The sequence below is a fragment of the Sipha flava genome, unplaced genomic scaffold (assembly GCF_003268045.1).
Source record: "Sipha flava isolate LNK unplaced genomic scaffold, YSA_version1 171_pilon_pilon, whole genome shotgun sequence".
Lineage (NCBI taxonomy): Eukaryota > Metazoa > Arthropoda > Insecta > Hemiptera > Aphididae > Sipha > Sipha flava.
Genome location: NW_020271925.1, coordinates 1,109,062 through 1,133,678, shown reverse-complemented (window position 1 = coordinate 1,133,678; position 24,617 = coordinate 1,109,062). Strand labels below are relative to the sequence as shown.

The window sequence follows — 24,617 nt, the reverse complement described above, 5'->3', positions numbered from 1 at the left end:
TGTTGAATGTCATCATTATTGACTTGTTGGGTGAAAACTTCGAATCTATTTCTAGTCGCGAATAGTTTTTTTTTTAATTGGTTGATTTGGTGTTTTAGGTGAGTTTTGAGCTTCTGAAGTCGAGGTGGTTGAGAGATTTCTTTTATTAGTAGACTTGACGATCCATTCACCATTTGGTGAGGTGTCTGAGACATTCGATTGAGATGCTGAGTTGTGAGTAGTTTTGTTAATGATTGTAATTGGTGGCACCGTTTTTTTTGGATTATTGTTTTGGTTTTTGTTGTTACTCATTATTACGTGAGTATATAGATATGCGTGTAAATATATATATATATATATATATATATATATATATATATATATATATATATATATTAATTAGCTTGTTGCGACTACGATAGCGAGAATTGAGAGTCGCGATAAGAAACTATAATAAAAACCAAGGCCGCCGCGGCGACGGCCGAGTTAAGTATACACTGTCAATGACCACTATAATAGAGAATATAGTACACACAAACACATGAGTTGCATTAAAAACATAAGAAATGTTAGGAATCAGAAAAATAAAATAACTGCTATGCAATTAACGCATTTGTGATATTTATTGACAGAGAGCAATAATTAAGACAATTAATAAACACACCGGGAGCGAGTACGTGCGCGCCGGATGACTGCTATCGCAGAACTGATGTACAATTATGATTTAAAATTGTGTATTTTATCCTATTATGTATCTATTTTTTTTAATGTAGGTATTATATATTTATTTGAAAAACTTTGGGCCCTCTCTTCTAAAAGAAAATCTTTGGTTCATCACTACTTATCAATTTAGTAGATAACATATTAAACATGCAAGATTTTACAAAATAGAGGGAACGATATGTTTATAATATATGTTTTTACCATCCTCATCTTCCATTAGATTAATATGAAAACTGTGGCACCGACGTTAAACGTAATACGATATAATAGAAACAATCCAAGTTTTTCTAATAATATTATTAGACGAAAATAAAACGTTCACAAAAAAAAAAAGAAATACGGGGAAAAATATAATGTTGAGATTATTACAACTGTCTCGAAAACAAAAAAATTATACATTTTAACAATTAATTAGTTTATTTTTTACATCTGTATTTATTAAATTTTATATTATAGAAACATACACTATTATTTCACGGGTAAATATCTATAAATTGGTATACGTGTTCAATGTTTGTTGATCACCAAAACTACTCATCTGATCGTAATGCAGAGTTTTTTTAATTATATAGTCTATCACGGAGAAAGTTAAATATCTAATTTAAATTATCCTAGTTTTTGGAGTTAATATTTATAGATTTGTCCAAGTTATTTCTCATGTGTACAATGAAATGTTAGAAATCATAAAAAAACTATTGGCACCTGTACAATGAATTTTGTCGCAACATTAGAGTGAATATGAAAATGTTCGTTAATGCCTTGATACAAAATGATTTGTTATAACCATTCATTATATTAAAGTCCATTATAAAGTCAATGGTATGACATAGACAAAACCGGACGAATCAGCATTATATACTTAAGTATTTATTTTCGAATTTGTGTACTTAGTATTTTCCCTATCTATTAATATCCGTTGCTATCGAAACATCAAGCGGGATAATCTTATTTTAGCAAATTTGCATATCTTATCCTTTTACATAATATACTTGTATATTAATGGTACACTACTTGTTATGCCAGCTTACGGATGTTGAAAAATACAAAACGAGTGCTATCATGAAACTTATACACTACACTATCTCGCACCCTTGCACTTGAATGCACTGTAAAAAATGAAATGTAAAAGGTATACCAAGCACTTTTCGTTTATTCGGTGAGTGAAAAAAAAAATTATCGTTCATTATAATCCGTATTCTAGGTATGATATAATGCGTGCAAAACCCTTTAGAGGAGGAAATCGATTAAACGTAGTGGAAAATAAACCGACGCATTTCAAACAGTTGATGTATAGGTTTTTAATTAATTTTTGGTGAGCAGGGGGGGAGGACTACAGACTTACACGATTATAATATCACGAGGTTAAAGTTTCGCACATGTCGCGACGAATACCGTTGAATTCTCACGGCATACACACGTGTAGCGCAAGAGAGTTGTTCGTTTCACTGCGGTATATTAGCACATTAGGTAGACGGATATAGTTGATAAGTTTACACTGAGACAGTTTTATATTCCCGAAGATATTTACATTTTGAAATAAAATGCTTTCGTAGAGGAATCTTATCTGCATAAAATGTTCGTATATTGGTACGAGTACACACAATGTGTGCATACATCTCGTCTACGATACCTGATATTTAATATAATATTTGTAACTTCCGAGAAACAGCCTTTGATATTTAACATACTGCAGTGCGCAATAGTGGGGCGTGACGTTTGTCGAAAGTCACGTTATTAACATCTATACCAGGGATGGCCTAAGAAGTTTTTGTGGCCTACGAGATTTATCGTACGTCCGGAAAAAAATTTTATTTTTATGTCAATAGAATATTCTGGAATGCCCGCACAACGCGGTGACTGTATTATTTACGATCTAAACCATCCTAATCCATTGCTAAACGAATTGGAAAAAATTCATAAAAAAACAAAAATCAAAAAATTCAAAAAATATTGATTACCATATTGATATTGATAACATATTGGTACATTAAATGTGAAACATAATTTACGAATATATAGCTGATTTTGAGGGTCGTTTCACCAATTTAGGCAAATACAAGAAAATTTTTTTGAAATATATTCATCTCCTTTTCAAACTTATGTCGAATATCTTCAAATTGAACTCATTGACTTACAATGTAACAATGAATTAAAATGAGGGGTCCTAAAATTTAAGCTTAATAGTATTTTAACTGATATTGTTCGAATTTAATGCAATTTATTCTAAAATATTCGATAAAAAATAAATAATGCGGTCTTGGTGAAAAAAAATAATACAAAGTGTTCTAAAATGTCGTGAAAAAACTTGTTATGATAGTAGAACAGCTGCAATTGACTGCTACAAAAGGACAAATCATAAATAATCGAAGCTAGCCGAGAAGAATATAACAGATTCAAGGAGAACATATGGTCATTGAGACAAATGTACCAAAATATTAAATGAAAAATTATTATTTATGTTTATTTCATTATTTATACGTTACGGTTTGTTAAATATACCTACACGTTTCGCGAAACCCAAAAGTATTGTAGACGTCCTTCGAAGTAGAGGTCTGCGGCTCATCGCGTTGGCGGAAATAAGACCGTTGTATGCGACTTATTGCCGGTCACGGAGTGAATATTTCGAGCGCGGAAATTAAAACGAACGACGGGGGAAAAGAACAACAAAAAACTAAAGACGGTTTCGCGCGACGGTTATATTATTGTACATCTCGGAAAAGGCTAATTTGTTTTTCCGGCACACGCGGCGCTGGACATGCACAGCGGCCCGGCGCGTAAAATATAAACTCGGAAAAGCATAGTACGTATCGGCTGTCGTGTGACGTGTACCACTGCCGTCTAACGACACGTTTAAAGGACACGGTACAGTCGTTACCAGAGGCGACTTGATTATTAATTTTATGCATCACTAAATCATTAAAAAGTTTGGGGAGGGTGTCATTTAAATAGGTTGGTACTTGGTCTTGGCAACTGGCAGCGGTAGGTAATATAAAATTGATAATTGAATTGAAATTAGGTAAATTGTTGTACCTAATATGACTTAATTGCATTCGACTTAATAATAACAGGTTTTCAGCTGTAGAAACGACAGCTAGATGAGTTAATGGAAATATTTTGTTAAAGAGATGCATCATCAACATTATGTCCACGTTCATATAATTAACTCGATAAAAAATATCGAGAGCACAAAATTAGGACACGAGGCTAAAATCAACAATTCTATTATTATTATTATTTTATAATAATATTTTATTGCTATTATTATCAATTATTATGACATAAATTAGGACTTAGTGCATGATTATTGTACCAATAAAATAATAATCAATCAGAAATCTCCAAATCGAATGAAAACTCCTCAAAGTTGTCATGTCGAGTAACCTTATGAATAAATACAACGTCCTCGGTTCATATAATATGACATCTGTTCGTCGCCTGTTAAGTCTGTTGTGCCAACACCGTGGTGCCTATAAAATTAATGATATTATGAAAAATATACTTGTGCATGTACATATGATGGTAGACGACGATCGAACAACACTTAATCGAATGATTTTATAATAATATAATTTTAGAACATAAGATATATATCTAGGAGCATGTAAATATGTATCAATATATTAATGATAATACTTAGCAATAGTAACAATGATAATGATGATGATTTAGTTGTAGCGGTTCTACTCAAACACTAATTTCATCGCCAACTATATTAAACCGGCAAGTCCGACCAGTGGCTCGCGTTCGCTTTATCATAACGACTGCCGACTGACGATGGAAAAGGTACATTATATTATAGTTTTATTACACGGACAGAACGCACGGAATTAAAACTTTTGTTTGGCCGTCATTACACACACAGACACACACACACATACACACACACACACACACACACACACACACACACACACACACACACACATACACATACATCACACACTCCCACGTGTGCAATAGCAAAAACAAAAGCACATTTATATAAAGAGTGAAAGGGATAGAAATAAAGAGTCTTGTAGTAGTAGTGGTATTAGCCGTATACGTATTCTACGCTGTGTTTTAATCGATAAGAGAGGAGAAAAAAGTTCGCTTCAAAGTGTATTTTGTTCCCTTTGTATTATTTTTCCTCGTACGATCCTTCATCTTCGTCCTGTCCCGATTCACCGCTATCGCTGTATACTTGAGATCCTTTGACGCCATTATCCGACTGAACAGTGCTCACCGTTCCCTTGTCGATCCGCTCCAGCCACGGCAACAACTTCAACACTTTCTTGGCGATACTCCGAGGATTCTTCCTGAAACTGTTGTGCGACACCACCAACGTTTTCAGCGACTTCAGACACACTAACTTGGTTAGTTCGTCCGTATCGTGCAAAAGATTCTCTCTGCAACAACCGAAGGAGAAAAAATAATAATTTTCTATCCGTAGGAAAGACAAACAAATCTGTATATATTTATAATAACTGTTTAAAAACGATTATTAGTCTTGAATAATTACCATACGGGCGGAAGAAAAAATTTTAAGATAATAGATACCACTACTTAATATATCACCCATATAATTAGGGCTAACATTTGTCAATATTGATGAATTTCAATTTAATTAAAAATAAATACTGAAATTCGACGCGAAATGAAATATTTAATTATTTATTTAACTTCTGAACCAGTGAGGGACTTTGGAAAACTAATGATGAAAAACCGAGATGGATTATTTTCTCATAAAAGAGCAAAACATTTATTTATGTCGTTTATTTTATTTTTAATTGTTATTTGGAACGGTCAGTTTACTTTACACTAATCACAATACTTATGTTTCAGTGAGCTTTGAAATTATTTTTATATATTTTTAAGACTAAAGTTTACTTCTGTTATAAATATATCGAACTAAAATAAAATAATATAATACAATACAATTTATATTTATGTTATCGAAAAGCATCTTTATATTCTGAACAGCTCCAACAATAGATGTTAGATAAAAACATTGCATAAAACCCTGAGTCTCTTACATTATTTATTTAAATTTATTAAAAATTACAACACCCAAAGGAATAATAAGTATAATATGATTGATATTATGATTATTATTTTTAGTGTTAATTAATTCTTATATTTAAAAAAAAAAAAGATATGTTAGATTAAAATGAACATAGATAATTAATTAAATTATACATTTTTTTTAAAAGGTAAAAATTAAATTATAACAGTTAGTAAAGAGCAATTATTTTTATTAACTATAGACACTCGTCTTATTCCGTCTTATATTAAACAATAATTATTAGCTCACCATGAGTCGCATCACGGTCTAAAGGAAATGCAAATTGCCGACTCATTTTAGGCAATGTAAATAAAACGTATGATTTTCAATATTTTATTTTTTAATATTTTATAAAATACCTAGGCATTAAGCAAAATGCCAATTTTTTTTTTTTTAGGCAAAGTACAAAAAATTTTATTCTATGTTATATTACATTAATATTCTTATAATTATTATATATTATTACTAGGCTTCTTCAACGATATATTTTTGAATATCAATATTATTTTGAATTGTGCGATATCGAAAAAAAAATTTAGGTATCGATATATCGAAATCGATATTCCGATATCTATGACTATCATAATAAAATTACTCAAAAAATACTCAATACTCATTTGACTAGGTAGTAGGTATACAGAATTATGTGGTAGGTGCTACAGAAAAAGGTTAGGTAATAGGTACCTTTTTATTGGTACTAGATAGTAACTAGTATTGCTATTTTTAACCCAGAACACCCGATATATTTCAATTATCGATATATCGTACGATATATTACGATTATCGATATCTAAGTTTGAGAAAAAAAGTTCGCGATATCGATATCATTGAAGAATCCTAATTATTACTCATATTACAGACAAGATTTAATTTTTATCTATTATTATATTATTACTATTATATAAATATTTTACTTGAACTACTATTTATTTATTATAACATGTTGTAGAAAAGTGACATTTTGAAGTGCACAAAATTATTAAATTAATTGTTATTTGTAAGGCACATACACTTTTTATTTTGATACTTGGACTTACAAACACATTTTAAAAATCCTTGGCCAATTAGGCCTAGTAATATTAGTCAATTTTTTAAAAAAAATTTGTAGTTTGTTTTAAAAATTTAACTTCATATAACTCGTATGCATAGTTGCAACACCATAACGAGAGACGAAAATGACGAGAAACATGACGATATAGTAATAAAATTATTAGTACGTTCAATATTGTATCTCAGAATTATTATTATAGTAGTAAAAGAATATTAATCTTTATTGCATTAAATCAAACACACACATTTATGATAAACGATAAGTAAAGTCGTTAGTAATAGGCCATGTCCAATTTTGTTTGTTTTCATCATATTGCCTACTCTACGTTTGGCATTATACATAATACCTAGGCAAAGCTCGTATTGTGTATATTAACGAGTGATTTTTGGAATTTTATATAATACCTAGGCATTTGTTAAAATACCGGATTATCCATATTGCCGGTAACATATATGTGTGTATGTGTGTATTACATACAAAGTCCAGAATTATACGTTTCACATTGCGTACAAAGATTTTTTTACATATTGCGTACTGCACAATTTTGCTGTACAAAGTAGATAGTTTGGTACAATACACAATTATATAATTCGCCGCGATATTTATAGTTTCATGGTGCAAATCATAAAATGTAAAAACATATTATATTAATGTAATTTTAACCACAGTCATAAAGCATATAAATGATATTTAAAAATATTTTATTATTATAAAACTACATATTATGTATCATACTGTTAAAATAAAATTGTATAAATTCTATTAGCTTGTCAGGTTATTAAAATAAAACAAAATCGATAAAGTCCTTATATTTTCAAAAAAAATACTAAATGATATACTTGAAGCTAAATATCAAAAAAATAAGATTTCATTAAACCACAGATGTTTGAATCGCTACGACATAATGAAAGCTAGTGAAGTTAATAAATTAATTTTTCCATTAGATAGTTCTGAAAATAATGAAAAGAAATACTATGCGCATAATGATGAAACATACGATATTTATGAAGTCTCATAAAGAAACAGGCCATGATGAAATCATAAAATGATTTATAATTTAAGAAATAATTACGTTGATATATCTCGTTCTTTTATTCAATTATTTATAAACAATTATTGTGTAACGTGTTTAAATAAAAATATATTAAAAAAAAAAAAAAAAAAAAGATTTGTTGTTGAACCTATGATATTTAATGAAGTCAATGTACGTGGACAAGTTGATTTAATCGATATGCAGTCTTGCAATAATGGATGGTACAGATTTATATTAAATTACCAGAACCATTTATCAAAGTTATTAACGTTGCGTACTCTTAAAAATGAAAACTATAGCTGAAGTACCATATAATTTAATTTATATATATATATATATATATATATATTTTGTACTCTTGGTACACCTTCAATTCTTCAGTCAGATGACGACCGGAGTTCGCCAATTGTATAATTGATGAATTAAAAAATGTGTCAGCAATTTAAAATTGAACTTAGTAAATCTCACCACTACCTATCAGATTCAAGGAAGCCTTGAAGGAGTAAATATATATGTGTAAAATATTTTAAGGGTAGAATGGATGGCTAATAATGAATCCAATAAATGGAATAAATTCGATTTTTTCAATTATTTTGCCATCAAAAATATTATAGTTGGCATCACTCTGGTATTAAACAACCTCAATTCAAGGCATTGTATTCGGCTGAAAAGCACAACCTGAATTCGATAACTAATTAATTATTTCTAATTCTTATCTAAGAATTTACTAAATACATTGAAGTATAAAAATGATTTATACCAAGCAATTTATTCATTGGCGTTGATTAATGATGAATTAACAAAAAACATTAGTGAAGATATTATTATTGAGCGATGATAAAATCCAAGATAAATTACGATTGTCCAGGGTAAAATAAAAATAATAAAAACCTAGCTATAAATTAATTACATCATCAAGAAAAAAGAATGAAAATAGATACCTAGTATTTTTATATATCTAATCGTTTCAATTGTTAAAAATGTAACGTTACCTGTACCAGATGTAAATGGAAGTAAAGGAGATTACAGAAACAACATCGGTACTTTATAATTTTATAATTGTAAATAAATCATATAATTAGTTAAGTATAATGATTTTAGCTGTTGATTTTAGCTGGAAGAAAATATAGGAAAAATAACAAGACAGTGTTCTGTATAAGGAATGAGGATGAGATATATACATGTATGTAACATGGTGTGACCAATAACACTATAAACTAAATAAAGTTAAACTATTTGACGTATATTAACACATATTGAATAATAAATAACTAATACGATCAAATAACTAGGTAATAATAATAAAAGGAAGAAAATACGAACGTGAGCTTGACCCTCCTGGAACAGATGGAATGACGCTGTTGATGGTGAACGTTGAAGTTTGGAACTGACCGGACGGCAAGTTACAGTATGGCGGTGGCGACAGAATAACCGCGGCCGAAACGTAAACAAACAAGAATATACACCGGACGGCGATAGTCGGAAAACACAGGCGGACACGTGGTCGACACCCTTGCGCATGTGAAACCCGGGGATCGAGTGGCGGAAAACACACCGATACCGGTTGGCGTGTCGGAAGCGCAAAGGCCGGGTTCACAAACGAAAAAAAAACACACGGGAATCATCAAACGCGAGTGGCGTAGAAGGCCGTTGACAGACGCAATGCCGGCCGGATATATCTAGGCTGTATGTGTGTCGCGACGGACGACTGCAAAACAACAACCGATAGCCATCAGAAAACGCACTGCCCTCGAAGACAGGTGATGACGCTGATAATTGTCGACCATTTCCCGTGAAAAACCGGTTGGCGGAGGAACGGCGCGATATCTCGACAGAATTATTAAAGCATTTATGGGTATGCGCTAATTGGTTTGCGCGGACGCGCAAAGGCTTTATTTTACCAGTTCAATCTGTTCCCAACACATAATATTCAAAAATGTATTAAAAGAACTGATTAATTTTTACTATTTGTACCTGTGTAGGTAGTTTAATAATATAAAAATATACCTTAGATATTAAAAAAAAAAAAAAATGATAGGTATATGATTTAATTTATTGAATTTTTATCGCAAATTGTATAACTGTATTTTGTAAAAAATATCTACTTCAAATATTAATTGAATATTGATTTTATATTTAAAATAAATATTAATTAATATTAATTTAATTATTTATATTTTTCAAATTTCCTGCTAATTTCTGCTAATTTTAATAAATAAATAAATATATATATTTTACAACTGGCAAAAATTATCAGGACATTTTAAGTGTGATTCGAGTAAATACCCAATTTATTAAGTATTGTACATAATGAAAGTTATTGACTACTCCAAAAGACAATAGAACTTCCCGAATTAAATAAAAAAGAAAAAAAATAGTCGAACATGTTTTCGCCCTAACATAATTTAATTAATGTTTAAACTCAATACTTTTGTAAAAGGTAACTATTCCCCTTTCTTGATTATTGAATGTGTGTGTTTACACCAGATGAATCATCATCGATGCTGTGCTAATATGTTATTTTTTGAGTACGCTTGCTGTACGCAATCTTACCTCAGATTTAAGTAAGATAAATGTTTCAAATTATCAGTGAAACCATCCAAGCTCGATATCTGGTTGCCACGCAAGTGTAAATGAGACAAATTCGATAAATGTTCTAATCCTTTTAGTTTGTCAATCTTGTTGTAACTCTAGCATGATTACAAAGTTTTGTTTCATTAGTACCCTAGTATATTATAAGTTTTATATCGAATTACCAAGTACAATACACGCAATTTGATAGATACAAACATGAATTGTTCGATGGTCTCCAAGGCGTTTCTGGACAACGCCAACGTGGATAGGTTTGGACAATCAATTTCGCTGCAGTATTCACCATCGAAGTTTTCGTCCGGGTTTTGGATCAGATGCGATATCACGTTGTCTACGGGTTAAAGTTTAAGATGCAATACGAACATATTACGTATCGTAAGACATTTGCAATATTCAAATAATGATATCAGTTAATATTGATATTTTCAAATAATTGTATATTGCATTATAATATTCCACCGAAGCACCAATAAAACATACATATCATAGTAGTAATAGATTTTTTTATTTTTTTCAACAATACCTTTGGAGATTTATTGGTTGAAAACTGTAGTAATTCCATTAATACACAATTGAATTGTAAAACATTGAACACGCGTCCATTAACAGACAACGATCGAGGTGGATTTATGAGTTCGCAGCTATATAATTATATCACAGCATTGAAGTGCTAATTTATGATCGTCACTGTTAGAGTGATGTAAACACGCAGTTTTTTTTTTTTTAAAGTATATGCTTATATAATTTATGAGCGTTTACCATTGTAGGGAAAACATTACCCGAATAAATATTTCTCCAGAATACACGCACCAATAATGATTAAAAAAAATATTACGGACGTATAATAAATTAAATTAAAATAATTTCGGTGTTTTCGATATAATGTCGATTAATCCATTCGAATGTAAATTCTAACGGCAGTATGAAAAATAAAAATATTTATAATCATTCGATACACGAGGATTTTAAAACTATCCATGATTTTGGTAATTACCGTACAGATAGTAATTAAATTATATTATGAAATAAAATAAGATATCCACCTATACACACACACACACACACACAGACATATAAAAATTACACAATAATTATGCAATTCTCATAATCCGACATTCAGCCCTTTACAATTTAAACTTTATAAACTTTTAATAACAATTCGTTAACTTTACGTACGGTTACTCAAACAATATTTTTTATGCACTATACTTAGTTTTAATGTTTGTAACATGCTAGATATTTTTCTTATCAAAATTCAAATATTTACTTTTAACTAATCCCGGATTATTATTTCGGTGCAATATTTTAGTTATACAATATCGGGTGGAAACTATGTGATAGTGTAATACAGGTGACATAACAAAGGATAACCAAAATAATAATAGCCTGAAGAAATTTACTCATATCATTAAAACCATTTAATTTGACATTCAAAGGACTTGTAAAAATTAGTTCCTAATAATCGATTATAATAATCAAAATGAATAAAACCATTTAAAAACTCGTTTATACGTTTATAAGAACCTAATAGTTAATGTGTCATACATATTTATTCAATAAAATCATTAATACTATATATCGGAAAAAAATAAAAATAATACATTTTTTTTTAATAACTTAACTGTTATTTTAGCATAAAATTCACAACGATGCATAAGAAAAATCTATTATCTTTGTTTGTTTAAAAATCATACTTTATTTTTTTCTAGATTTTAAAAATTTGTTTTTTGAACTAATGTTATTCAAAGCCAAATAATTTGTTAACATTATTGGTTAGTTAATTATTGTAGTTAATTCAGTAAAATCATTATAGACAAAATAATTTTGCAATATAATTAAAAATAACCGTTATAACATATAATCATAATACAAACATCATAGCCGATAAAAATGTATACATTATAGGAGTTTTTTTCGAGACCTTCAATCTAAGTTTATTACACCCGATATGTCACTACAACCAGTATCATTATAAACGGTTTCTACTGTATGTATATATATATGTTTGTGTTGTTTTTTTAGTATTAAAAAATCATCGTAGCTCAAATAATTGCAACTATAATTTTTTGTATTATCCATCCATTGTTTGCTATATTGATTAATAATTTCTATAACATATAAATATATCATATGTATCATATATACATATAAATCCGGTCTTTAGTGATTATGCTTTATTAATAATAATTTCTATATTATCTCAATCAGTAATAAAAAATGATTTTTAATAATTTATTATCATTATATAATACTATGAGATTATAATTATTTTAATCATAGTCAATAAAATGATTCGGAAATAATGATAAAAGTATAAATATAATATAATTTAATTCATATAATATCTCATTTTTCCTAGTGTGCTCAATTTTTATTTATTAATTATTAATAAATTATTTATTTTTATTAATGAATAATTAAAATAACAATTGCCATTTAAGTTGAAAATGTACTTACATTTTATGTTAATTAAAATATCTATTTATTTAGGGGTCTTCTAAAAAACTAATTTTAATTTGAATAAAAAGAAACTGTAACAATAGTTAATAATATTTAAAAATTAAATATACAGTAGTGATACTCGTAATGTCATTGCAAACCTTAATTTATTAATTATGTTCGTATGTTATCAATTATACAACTATGTTATTGTTTAAGTGCAAAATTATTACTAAGCATTTGTTTTAATATAGTTTGTATACATAAACGTTAAATTTAAATCATACAAATGAGTCGTCCGGTTAAATATGTAAAAAATAATCTGAATACAATGTCTATACACTTACTGCTTTAAAAATCATATATAATTTCGTCATGTTCAGGGGGACAAGAATATGTTTTCATAAAACATTTTTGCTAGATTATTGTGTTGTAATACGATTATCCGATTCATAATATTATTATTTGTAGTATTGTAGTATGCCATAGTAGTATGTTATAGTAGTGCTATATGGTTCAGAGTTTTGGGTGATTGGCAGGAAAATATAACAGAGTATAAGTGTTGCGGAAATGAAAATGCTTTGATAAATGGGTGGAGTGACGAGATAGAGTAAATAATGAATATGTGAGAGGTAGTATTGGTCTAGCATCGATAGGGAAAAAGATTAAAGAAAATTGACTGAGATGGTTTAGGCATATTTTGAGTTGAAGGGAAACAACAGCAGTAATAATGGTTATGAAAATGAACGTTGAAGAGAAAAGAGAAAGAGGAAGACCAAAAGATAGATGGTTGGATACGATTGAGAATGATATGAAGACTGATGGTATGTGTATAGGGGATGTAGAAAATCGAGACGAGTGAAAGTCTAAAACAAGGGTGGCCGATCACAAATTGTTGGGAGAAAAGTGAAGACGAAGGAGAAGAAGAAAAATAATTATTGGTTGTATTGCATGAACATTCGCGAGTAGAATTGAATCACGTTAAGAGATTTTTTTAAAACCAACTTGTGTACGTATTTAAAAAATATTATGCTAATCAATTGAAATGTATTCCTAAAACGGATTAAATGTGTGGTGGTAAAAGGTTAATGCGTCCAACAAAAACGCGAGACCTGATTAAATTATTTTAGTCACCAGTATCCATAAAATATGATGTATATGAAATGCAGATATTGTTATCGTGATAAAACTATAATTCGGCTGTATCGTCATAGTTGACTTGTGATTTTTTGACAAATGTTGTACAATTTTTAATAGTTTATATGTAGCAGTATCATTACAATCTTTAAAGTTCCCTGGGGAGTAATTCGAACGGAGTGAATACGTGGTCAATTAATATCGAAATACGCCTTTATCCGATATAGCCGAGTCCATGGCCGTATAACGAGTAATTGCAGTGAAACTTGTCAACGACGCAGAGAAAAAGAAAAAAGGAAAAAAAAAACGGAAACGGAAACCTGTGAAGACTGCGGACCACCGATCTTCTAGGTCCTGACAAATTGTATATATTTCGATAACTTACGAGTTAGATTACCCTCATGTACGGTCGATAAAATGGAAAGCCATGAACACCGTATGACCGGCCTCATCGGATACCGGTAAGTCTCGACCGCACAGGCTTGTTTACGGATTTTACTGAGTAAGCTACGCCAACACCTGAATCTTTACTTTAGATTATTATTTATAAAGGTAGGTACATCGATTTGTAGGTGTCTCCATTTAATACATGAAACAATTGGAATTTTATTTTATTTCATTTCATGAAAAAACATTAAACAAAAACAACGTTCTTAGTTGATCACAACAAATAATACCTACATTTGGCACCATGACGCAGATCAGTGGCAATTAAATATATTGCAATGGGAGCGAAACCTTAAAACGCACCCTTATGTGTTTTTAGTTTAATAATATTGTAATTATTAGATATTATTTTCAACAATTGCTTTGAAATTACGTTGAAACATTTGTAAATAAACATTTTCAAAATCAAAATTTTCTATTTTTCCACCCTCTCAGGGAACAGTACCCGGTGCACAAGGAATATCTTCGCTACCCCCTTGCTATGGCTTTGTCGTGACGTGAACCATACTACCGTATAGATGTAGCCTATTGCAAGCCACGGTAATCTTCAAGTGTCGATATAGACCTCATGATATAATGTGTAGAATATGCAGAAGTGAGCGTAGGAAAAAATTTCGGGGGCGATATGATTCGAAAAATTCTAAATGTTGACAGATATCATGCTTTATTACTCATCAAATAATATATTTATATATTTGCAAGTCCCATGAGAAATATTGAAATAACTATTACATTTGTAGGTCAGATCATTTTTTTATATTTTTTTCTGATATTTCAGGTGGAATGTTCAAGCCCCTTTCGTTCATACCAAAAAACGTGTGATATCAACAATATGATAGGTCAAGTATTACTACCTGTACCGTGGTTTTATAATATTGATGTACACGTTGTCAACGGTTAGTAGGTAAGAATTATTAAAAATTATTATACTTCAATAGTACAGTGGGAAAAAATCAGTTATAGGTGTTAACATTCCAGTGTTAAATAAATAAAAATAAAACTTTCATGGGCTAATGGAACATTTCTGTAACATCTGCTATAAAAGTTTGGCTATACGTTTTCGAGAACCAGTGCGCCGCACTATCCGTCGAAACACGAAAATAAAAAAATAAACCGAAATCGATAAGAATATTGCACCATCGATCTTAAGTTGTTCAGACACGCCATTATCCCCTATCGATCGGAAACCGGTGTCGCTCGCGTGAACGTTTGCGTTCAATTTGATGAGAACACGTTTTCGACAATGGTCATCGACTGGTTAAATAACAATTGTTGAAAAACGATTTCAAACGGTTGGACGGTTGAATTGATATCATCGAAAGCGCCGGTTTTTTGATCGAGTGACGTGAATGATTGCAGCGATATCCGGTGGTTGCGTCCGCGTGGGCGGAAACCGTTTTTCGAACGATTCGATAGTGCATTTGCGTATTCAAATAACTTATGACCGTGGACACGAACACGCGGGTACTGGGCCGAAACACTACGCATCAGTGGATAAACTGCGGGGGTGCTGAGGGGTACTTGAGCACCCCCGACTTGATTAAGAGCACGTCCTCCACGTTCCATATCGTCGTAAATTAAAAATATCTATGCATGTCCATTGACGTTGATCCAAATGAAATACTGAACACATTCGCTCACGTCGATACGAAAACATGTATGACACTATACATTTTAATGTAAAAAATACTCTAATACAAAAATAAAATGCATTTTTTTCTTCTTTTGGCCGTCTTGTGAATATAATAATAGTATAATATAAATATTGCTTATGTGTAATGTTGAGGGATGTGTTTCTTCATAATGTAGCGCCCCCAAGATTTCAACTCCGCTGTAGTGTGCATTAACTAAAACGATCCGAATACTTCGCGCAAACATTTCCCACCCGGGCACGTCGGTTTGTTGACCTCGAGCTTTTCCTATTAAAACAGTTCTTTGCCATCAAAATATTTTACGAATTCAAATGAGATTCGCGTTACACACCTGGACGGTAACAGAACGCTGAGACGTTTCTTAAAGGGCTAACCACGTGTTACCTCCGAACGCGTGTACTTTTACAAACACCATAACGTGGAATAATAATAGTTTATCCCTCATCTTCCGTCATATTTTTCCCATTGCTGTATATGTGCTCTAGCGCGATTATACTTGATTCGAAATGGCAGCCTAGCTAAATTAACCAGCGCTACCTCTACAGACCAGTATTTTATCGAAATAATAAGATAAAACTAGTAATTAAAAAATGTTGATCATTAATACCATATTTCAACGCACGTTTCGTCAGTATTTAGAGCACATTTTACTACCTTTATTCTGTATTCACTGTGGTCAACATAAATATGTGTTAAGTACGTACCTATATAAAGTGGTATTTTTCAAATTTTTTGCAGGAAGGGTTTAAAAAATAAGTGATTTTTTTAATATTACAAAAAATACATATAATGTATGAATTAATAATTAAACTATTTTATTATTATTACAAATACTGATAAAGAATTGTTTAAGAACACATGTTATAAATTAATGTTCTCTTTTCTGAACTTCCGCAGCAAGTCATTTATGACTTTTGAACTTTTTTTTACTGGGAGGGAATTCAAGGATCTCTCCTTCGAAAATACACCACTGTTTGTACTCATTACCTGTCTATTTTATTCCGTCGTAATAGTTCTTATACTAAGAAGAACGAAGTATTAAAAATATCAACAAAAAAAATGGTGACACACTTGGAGTGTATAATATTTAATTAATTGATATAATTACGAACAATAATTTAAAGGAAGTGTATAGAATTAATTATAACTTTGTATTTTCTAGTATTAAAAGGTAACTTAAGTTGATTGAGGGGAATTTCCACCTCCCATTCACCTATTAGTTATTTTTTATCGCCCATGCCTATGGTTCAAATGTTTGAAACATTTTTTTTCTTTTTAAAAAATAAATACGTGAATATTGATTATTTAAAATATTTCCGTATATTCGACAATACTCGAAGATGTCTGAAGTGGACGAAGAGTTGAATACGGTAAACACGAGTCTTAGGTAAATGTAAATAACACTCATGCGTTTCTGAACGTACATATAATCGCGCACCACCGACAGATAGCGTTGTCTATTATTAAATATCCACGTAAATAATAATATTATTTCACTGTTATTGACGATATTTATCAATATAAATTGATACTAGTTGAAGTATCTCGGATACTTTAATATTTTAAAATGTAATGTTTTAGATTAGAGCAATAATTAATTATTGATTCAATGTAAAAAGAAAATGCATGTTGGAAAAAGCGCACTACTGTTTGTTATTCCAATGACATATAATTTAAATTTATTTATACTACACTAAATTAATTTACTCGTTTCTGCAATGATATAATCAACGACGGAATTAAAACATTTTCTAGGTGACCAAAGAGTGGATAATATACTTATCAAGCCCAAAACTGTTTAAAACCTACATTAATGCATTTATACACGGTCGTTGGTATATTCCTTTAGTTTCAAATGAATCAGCTTGATAGTCTCAGGTGTACGCTGATTATGACTAGTCACTGATTGAGTGATATTTTAATTTTATACGTTTAGATTAGGTATTCGAAAACCTGACGATAAGTAACCTTTTAAATATTGCGTCTATCAATAAGATTGTTTTAAAAAACATTATCCTCGATGATTTAATTTTTTTAATGTTTTACATTGTTCTATTAACATATATTCAAGAAGATATAACTCCAATTAATTAAACGGAAAAAGAAAAAAAAATGTCTTTGACTTAGTTATACTAGAAAAAAAATATCTGATGAAATAATTTGATAACCATGAAGAAATGAACGATTTTGACTTCAAAGATTATTTATTGTAATTCTATAGGTATATTGGCTACATGATATTATATACAACGTTTTACAAATGAATAAATGAAAAGAAAACATAAAAGAAATAAGAACGCTTTAAAAGGATACAATAAAAATGATAATCGAGTGATGATAAATTCATTTTGTTATCGTTTTCAGGAAATACTTTTTAATAGTATTTACAGATAAAGAAAATATTATTGGTGTGCAATAATGGCGTGTACTTTAAGAATAATATTTCATATTCCAGTTTAAAAAATATGAAGATTATTATTCAATTTAATTTTTTTTTTTTTTTAATTCCAAATTAGAAAACCTTATTTTGTATTTTTTTTTCTTTTCCGGAGGACATTTTACGGAACAGTTCTTTATACGTAAAACTGTAATAGGACACTGTAGTTTTGTTTCGAATACATTACGTATAGTGACGGTTGTGAATCTCTGATCGTGATAACTCGAAAAAATACTTAAATAATTGATTATAATTAATCTTGTTTCGATCATTTTGATGACGGTCGAGATTAAAATGAACACGAACGCTGCGCGAAAATCAATAAAAAGTACTGTGTTAGTAAAATAAAAACGACTCAACGGTACAATATTATTATGCAGGTGCCCACGCAACAAACGTTCATCATTATTATTATTATACGTTATTTTTTCAGTTTTCAACTTAACCAACTATTACTATTTAAATATACACATAATAATAGTTGTGAGATCCGGCACATACACACACACACACATACGCACGCTTAGATTTGTATACGAGTACATTTCGTACCTTAAACGTTTTTCGCGAAAACTATTTATCATATCCCGTGTACATATCATGTCTAATTCGATTTACGTTTTCCCGGAAGCATTGACGGACAACGATTTATTATCAAAATCAAATCATTCAAATCGTCTTATCGAATTTTTTAACGCACAATGATGACGTTAGGACTTTTATAATATTTTAAAATCCATTCATTGCACAACGTTCACATTCACATTAATTTAATTTTTTTTCTTTTTACTTTTCAATTTTCATAATCATTTTTATTTCACGTTAGCATTATTATAACGGTTTGTGCCTATTAATGCATTTAACATCTCGCCGCAGAATGTTTTGACGATAATATTATTATGGCGTTGTCATAAACATAAAATTTAGAAACGTTAAATATATATACGCGCATGCATGAAACATAAATAACCGTGTAATATCTAATACAACTAAACGAATTAGTATGAATTTCACTTTGTCATGTTATAAAAAATTACGCCGCCTAAGAAGAAACTTATGATAAACAAATTTAACTAAAACAATTTTTAATGTTTCATTAAAAAATAATATTTTTTTCATAGCAAAGTTTTACTTTGCCATCTGTTTTCTTTGAAACTCTGTCAATTTAATAGTGTCATAGCCTTGCGCAGCACTACGCACGCATACATTTTTCACGACACGAGATAAATAATACTTTTTATTAATCATTAAAAAAAAAAAAAAAACCATTTCATTATTATAACATAACCTTATGCCGTTCTAAGATTACGAACTATACAAGAAATCGGTTTGTACAGACACGCTTTTGTATTTTTAATACCTATCGGTATAAAAATAATTATTATATTGGCGTTCCAATCATGTATTTAAATTTATTACGAACGAACAGAATTTAAATAACCAAACGTTCTTTGACGTTTTTCGTGTAGAACGCAAAGTTTCGTCGTGGCTCGATACTGATCGTAATTATAAAAATATGATTAAAAGATATAAACATGAATATATTTGATTCTTTTTGCACCGTATCGAGGCAATCGCGTAGAAATTTGAAGAAATAAAACGTAACGGATACATAATAAAATACATTTTGTACATGCCTCTTATTATAATGTAATACAGTTTCGTGACCAACATCGCATTTTAAATTAATTTACTAAATGTGTATTTCGGCTAACATTGTTAACTTCTACGGGAATGCGGTCTTGTATAACCAAAACTGTATGCTATCGAAGTCGTAAATTCGTGATACATACTATAGTTATACATCATATAGAGGCTCTAAAAAAAATAATAATACTTGAACTTTATCATACGCCGTACACCTACTCACCATTTTCTATAGATCGAGGGATCAATTTTTAAATAAGCGGTTTTGACGAATCTATAAGTTCGCGTATCGCTGTCTCGATATTACATATTTATGTATTTATACATTAATAAAAATTTATAATGGTTATGCATAATGTTTGCGAGCGACCGCATATCATTAGAACTCACCGGCTTATACTCAGAAGAACCGTGACGGGAGTAGGTATACCTATTTAGGGGTTTCAATATGTTATGAGTATCGTTAGCATCGAGAAATAAAAGCAAAGCATTTGTGTGAAAACAGCAATGTTTTTTCTTTCCAACTCCGTCTCGTGCATAGATACGTCCAACGAGTAACGAGGACTACCACTATACGATACTACCAAAGGCGTGCACATGGGATATGACCAGGCACACCCGGCAGCGTATTTCCGAAACCTGAGCTGGGACACTAGTGCCCGAATCCGGTTAGACTCCGTAGTGCGCATCTTCACTATGTTCCCTAACTGATTTAGGGCACACTATTAAATATTCGCGTAAAATGAATATTTTTGTACCTATATTAATTATATTTACAGTATTTTTTTTTTTATACGTACCTTATTTAGTACTTTTAAACTTTAATAATTTAATGCTAATATTAAAACAAATAAGTGTAATAAATAATTCAACTAATACATTTATTTATATTCCATATAATTTGGGTAAATCAATTTAAAAAAAAAAAAAAAAGAGGATATGTTTATAACAATGCGATTTATACTATACCTAGTCAATTACATAATAATACATTAAATCATTTACAATGTTGTTATTTATTTATATTTGTATGTCAGTAAGTTAATGCGATTTGGAGTAACATTTATTATCGTCAATATTGCTAGCTAGATTTCTTTTTCTTTTTTGTTTGGAGGAACACTTTTAGTAGGTCTTCCTGCTTGCATTATTTTTGAAACTAAAATCAATCCTACTTTTCTTCTAGCAAGTGAATATAATTAATATATGTACAAAAATATTCATTTTACACGAATATTTAATAGTGTGTCCTAAATCAATTAGGGAACGTAGTGAAGACGTGTACTATGGAGTCTAACCGAATTCGGGCACTAATGCCCCAGCTCAGTTAGGGTTCAGAAATACGCCACCCGGCACCCCTTGAAATGTTGTAAATGGGACCTTACAATTTAAGTCTAAGAGTAAGGGGCCCGAATTTCAACTGATGCTGCTCAAATTAAATATAATCGATTCTAAAATATTTGGTAATATTCGAAATAAATTATGTTTCTTGATAGAAAAAATAAAACAAAATATTCTAAACTTTCGTGCAGAAACTTATTATAATAACGCAACACCTACACAATTGTCTACAAAAGTGCGGATCATAAATAATTGAAACTGTCTGAGAAAAGTCTACGAGATTCGAGGAAAACTTATTCATTGAAACTAATACATCACAATAATGAATAAAAAATTAAAGATATGTTTATTTAATTGTTCATATATGATAATTTATTAAATATACCTACACGTTTTGTTAATGGATAGGGTCCAAAAGTATTGTAGGCATCCCCTGAAATATAGGTCCGCGCACGCCTATGGATACGACAGCATGTATATAGTAACAATGTGCGTAGGTAATACCTACTTATCACGTTGGGTACGGAATAGGCATGCTTTATTAATATATATGTTACATCATATTATAAATATTACTATATTGCCATATTGTTTTAAACAAAAACTAAAATATTGAATCAATGGTAGTCTGTAAAAATATTTTTTAGTTTAATTTTATTACTATTCATTATTTGAAACATACATAAAACCATTAATTGAATTCACTAATTGCTTATCGTGTGTTAATATCCTAAATAATGATTTGAACCATGAATTTCTTTAATTTATTATTATATTTCTTTCTACACCTGATAAAAGTGACATGTCTATCGTTTATTTTGTATTTGTTATCTTTTTTTTTATTATCGTTATTTTATTTTATTTTTCTTGTTACTATAAAAAAAAAATTCTAAATCTTGACGAGAATTTTTAGTCCATGGTAAAAGGTGTTGTATCTCAGTGAAGAGTAAAGCTAGTGATTTAAACGAATCATCAATTCCACTGTTTTCCAGCAATAGATTGTTTCGTTCGTTCGTATTACGTTACGTTGTTTGGCGAACGGTTGAAACTGTCTTAGCCGCGTTCGCGTTGACTAAATGAGCAACAAAACGCGCGTACGATCGCGCACCTGGACGCACATATTTGCAAGGATTTCGCAGGATCTGCCGTCGCGAGCAACGACATGTTAACGCATTATCGATCGACGGTTCAGGACGTTTCCGTCCATGGGATCGACCCGGATCGTAGGATTAGTATCAATAATGTTTTAATTAATGAATAACGTCCGTCACGCGGAGCGCGACGCATCTGCACACGCGTACAATGTGTACTGTACCGCATTGTAACAGATACTTAATGCCCAGTAAACGCAATAATAATGCATGTACGCGCGTGAATACAGTACGGACGCGAGTGCGAATTTGTACGTGCACGTATATGCTCGTATTGTAACATTTTCAACGGATACGAACGCGGTAACGGTTCAAACACGTCATTTGTATAATACGATATTATACATCATTATCGAACGGAAATTTACGATTGTGTAATTAGGTACGTGTGCACTGCGTGAAATAATGCATGTAAAACGAACGGATTGTACGGCCATCGACGGGTTTCCAGTCCAACGGACAACGGGTGAGCGGAGAAAGATAAGCCGAACATCCATATGGGGTGGGTAGGGGGTGCGTATTATGATGAGCACCGGTAAACCGAGGGAATTCGAGTAAACCATACACAACGCACGCGATGCGCGAATAATAATAGTAATAATATTATTGTTATTGTTGTTTCGGTGCGGAAAAAAAAACAGTACTTCGCGCGTCGTTTTGGAAGTCGTTCGCGCGGTGACGATTATTGCGATGATTGATGATAACGCGTTACGGTACCTATACACGTACAGTGGATCTTTGCATGTACTCGACGAAAAAACGGGTTTGTGCGACGCCAGGTGCTGCAGTTTTTTATTTTCGGGACTTAAAGAGACGTTACATAGAAAATTCGGTCCTGGGAGTGATTGATTGTGTAAATGAAGGACGTATATTACGAGAATATATACCGAAAATTAGTCGCGACGCGATCTCAACATAGTCTAACCGGTGCGCGGTTCATCGCACTCGAAGTTTTTCTTTGACTCGAATTTAATCGTTTTCCCACGGTGGCGTCTGAAGCGGTAAAAAACGTTTTCAAATCATTTGGCGCCCAATGATCACATAGGACAAAAACGTCTTGTGCCGCCACGTCTCGCGGTACTTCGAAATCAACATCTTACTGCAACGGACCGTTACCTTAACTACGCTGATTTTTTAAACGTCCGACGCGTGTACGCCTGCGGGTCGGTGTTGTTCAATGTTATGCGCTTAACTATTGTTCAGCTGCGACTTAACCACATATCTCGTGTGTTAAATTATGGGATACAAGTCGATACGAATGCGCCAAAAATATGGTAGCGACGGAATATCGCAGGGGCGTATTTTACGGGGGACAAAGGGGGCGGTCACCTCCCCCTAATCCGTATTTTAGGAATCGATAATACGAGTATGTGAGACACACATTTCAAATTTTTTTAATGTGGATCATTTTACAACGAAATCAAACCACGCGTGACTGTGAATATTGAATAAGGCTTTTTGTCGGGTCCATACTTAGTGAAAAATCAAATAAAACACCAGCGTATCTTTCAAAACACAGACAGGTGTTAAAAAATAACTAAACAAAAGTCGATTCTAAGTGGATCCGACATTAGATTACAAAAAAAAAAACCACAAATATTAAAGATTCGCCCGATTTAAATATTACTAAAATTTGGCTTGTAAATTTTAGCCTGAATTAAAGAAAAAATTTGAGTCTCCCCTCCATCCTTAGAAGTAAGTCTAAATACGCCCTTGGAATATCGTTTCAAAACGAAATCGTACAATCGTGCATTCCAGAGTATCAAAAATTGACGCGTACACGTGGTATCTATAGTTAAATTCTCAATTTGTGCGTCCGAATCAGTGTAGGGATTTATCTAGATAAATTATCTAGATAGATTTTTTGTCATATTTTATCTTATCTAGATAAATAAGGCTAAGTTATCTAATTACTTATCTAAGATAAAATTTTTACTTATTTAGATAATT

At 31.0% G+C, this 24,617-nt stretch overlaps 1 protein-coding gene across 1 annotated transcript in view; it reads right to left on the bottom strand.

Annotated features, from left to right (window-relative positions):
- Positions 1-4,594: 4,594 nt before the first annotated feature.
- Positions 4,595-24,617, bottom strand: part of LOC112679988 (leucine-rich repeat-containing protein 23-like) — a 31,854-nt gene continuing 11,831 nt past the window's right edge. Inside the window, exons 6-8 of the mRNA XM_025549949.1 lie at positions 10,584-10,750; positions 10,381-10,517; positions 4,595-5,087 (exon numbers count right to left, since the gene is read on the bottom strand). Of these exons, the coding sequence (XP_025405734.1) occupies positions 4,820-5,087; positions 10,381-10,517; positions 10,584-10,750 (572 nt within the window). The 3' untranslated portion in view covers positions 4,595-4,819. The remainder of the gene's footprint in view (positions 5,088-10,380; positions 10,518-10,583; positions 10,751-24,617) is intronic.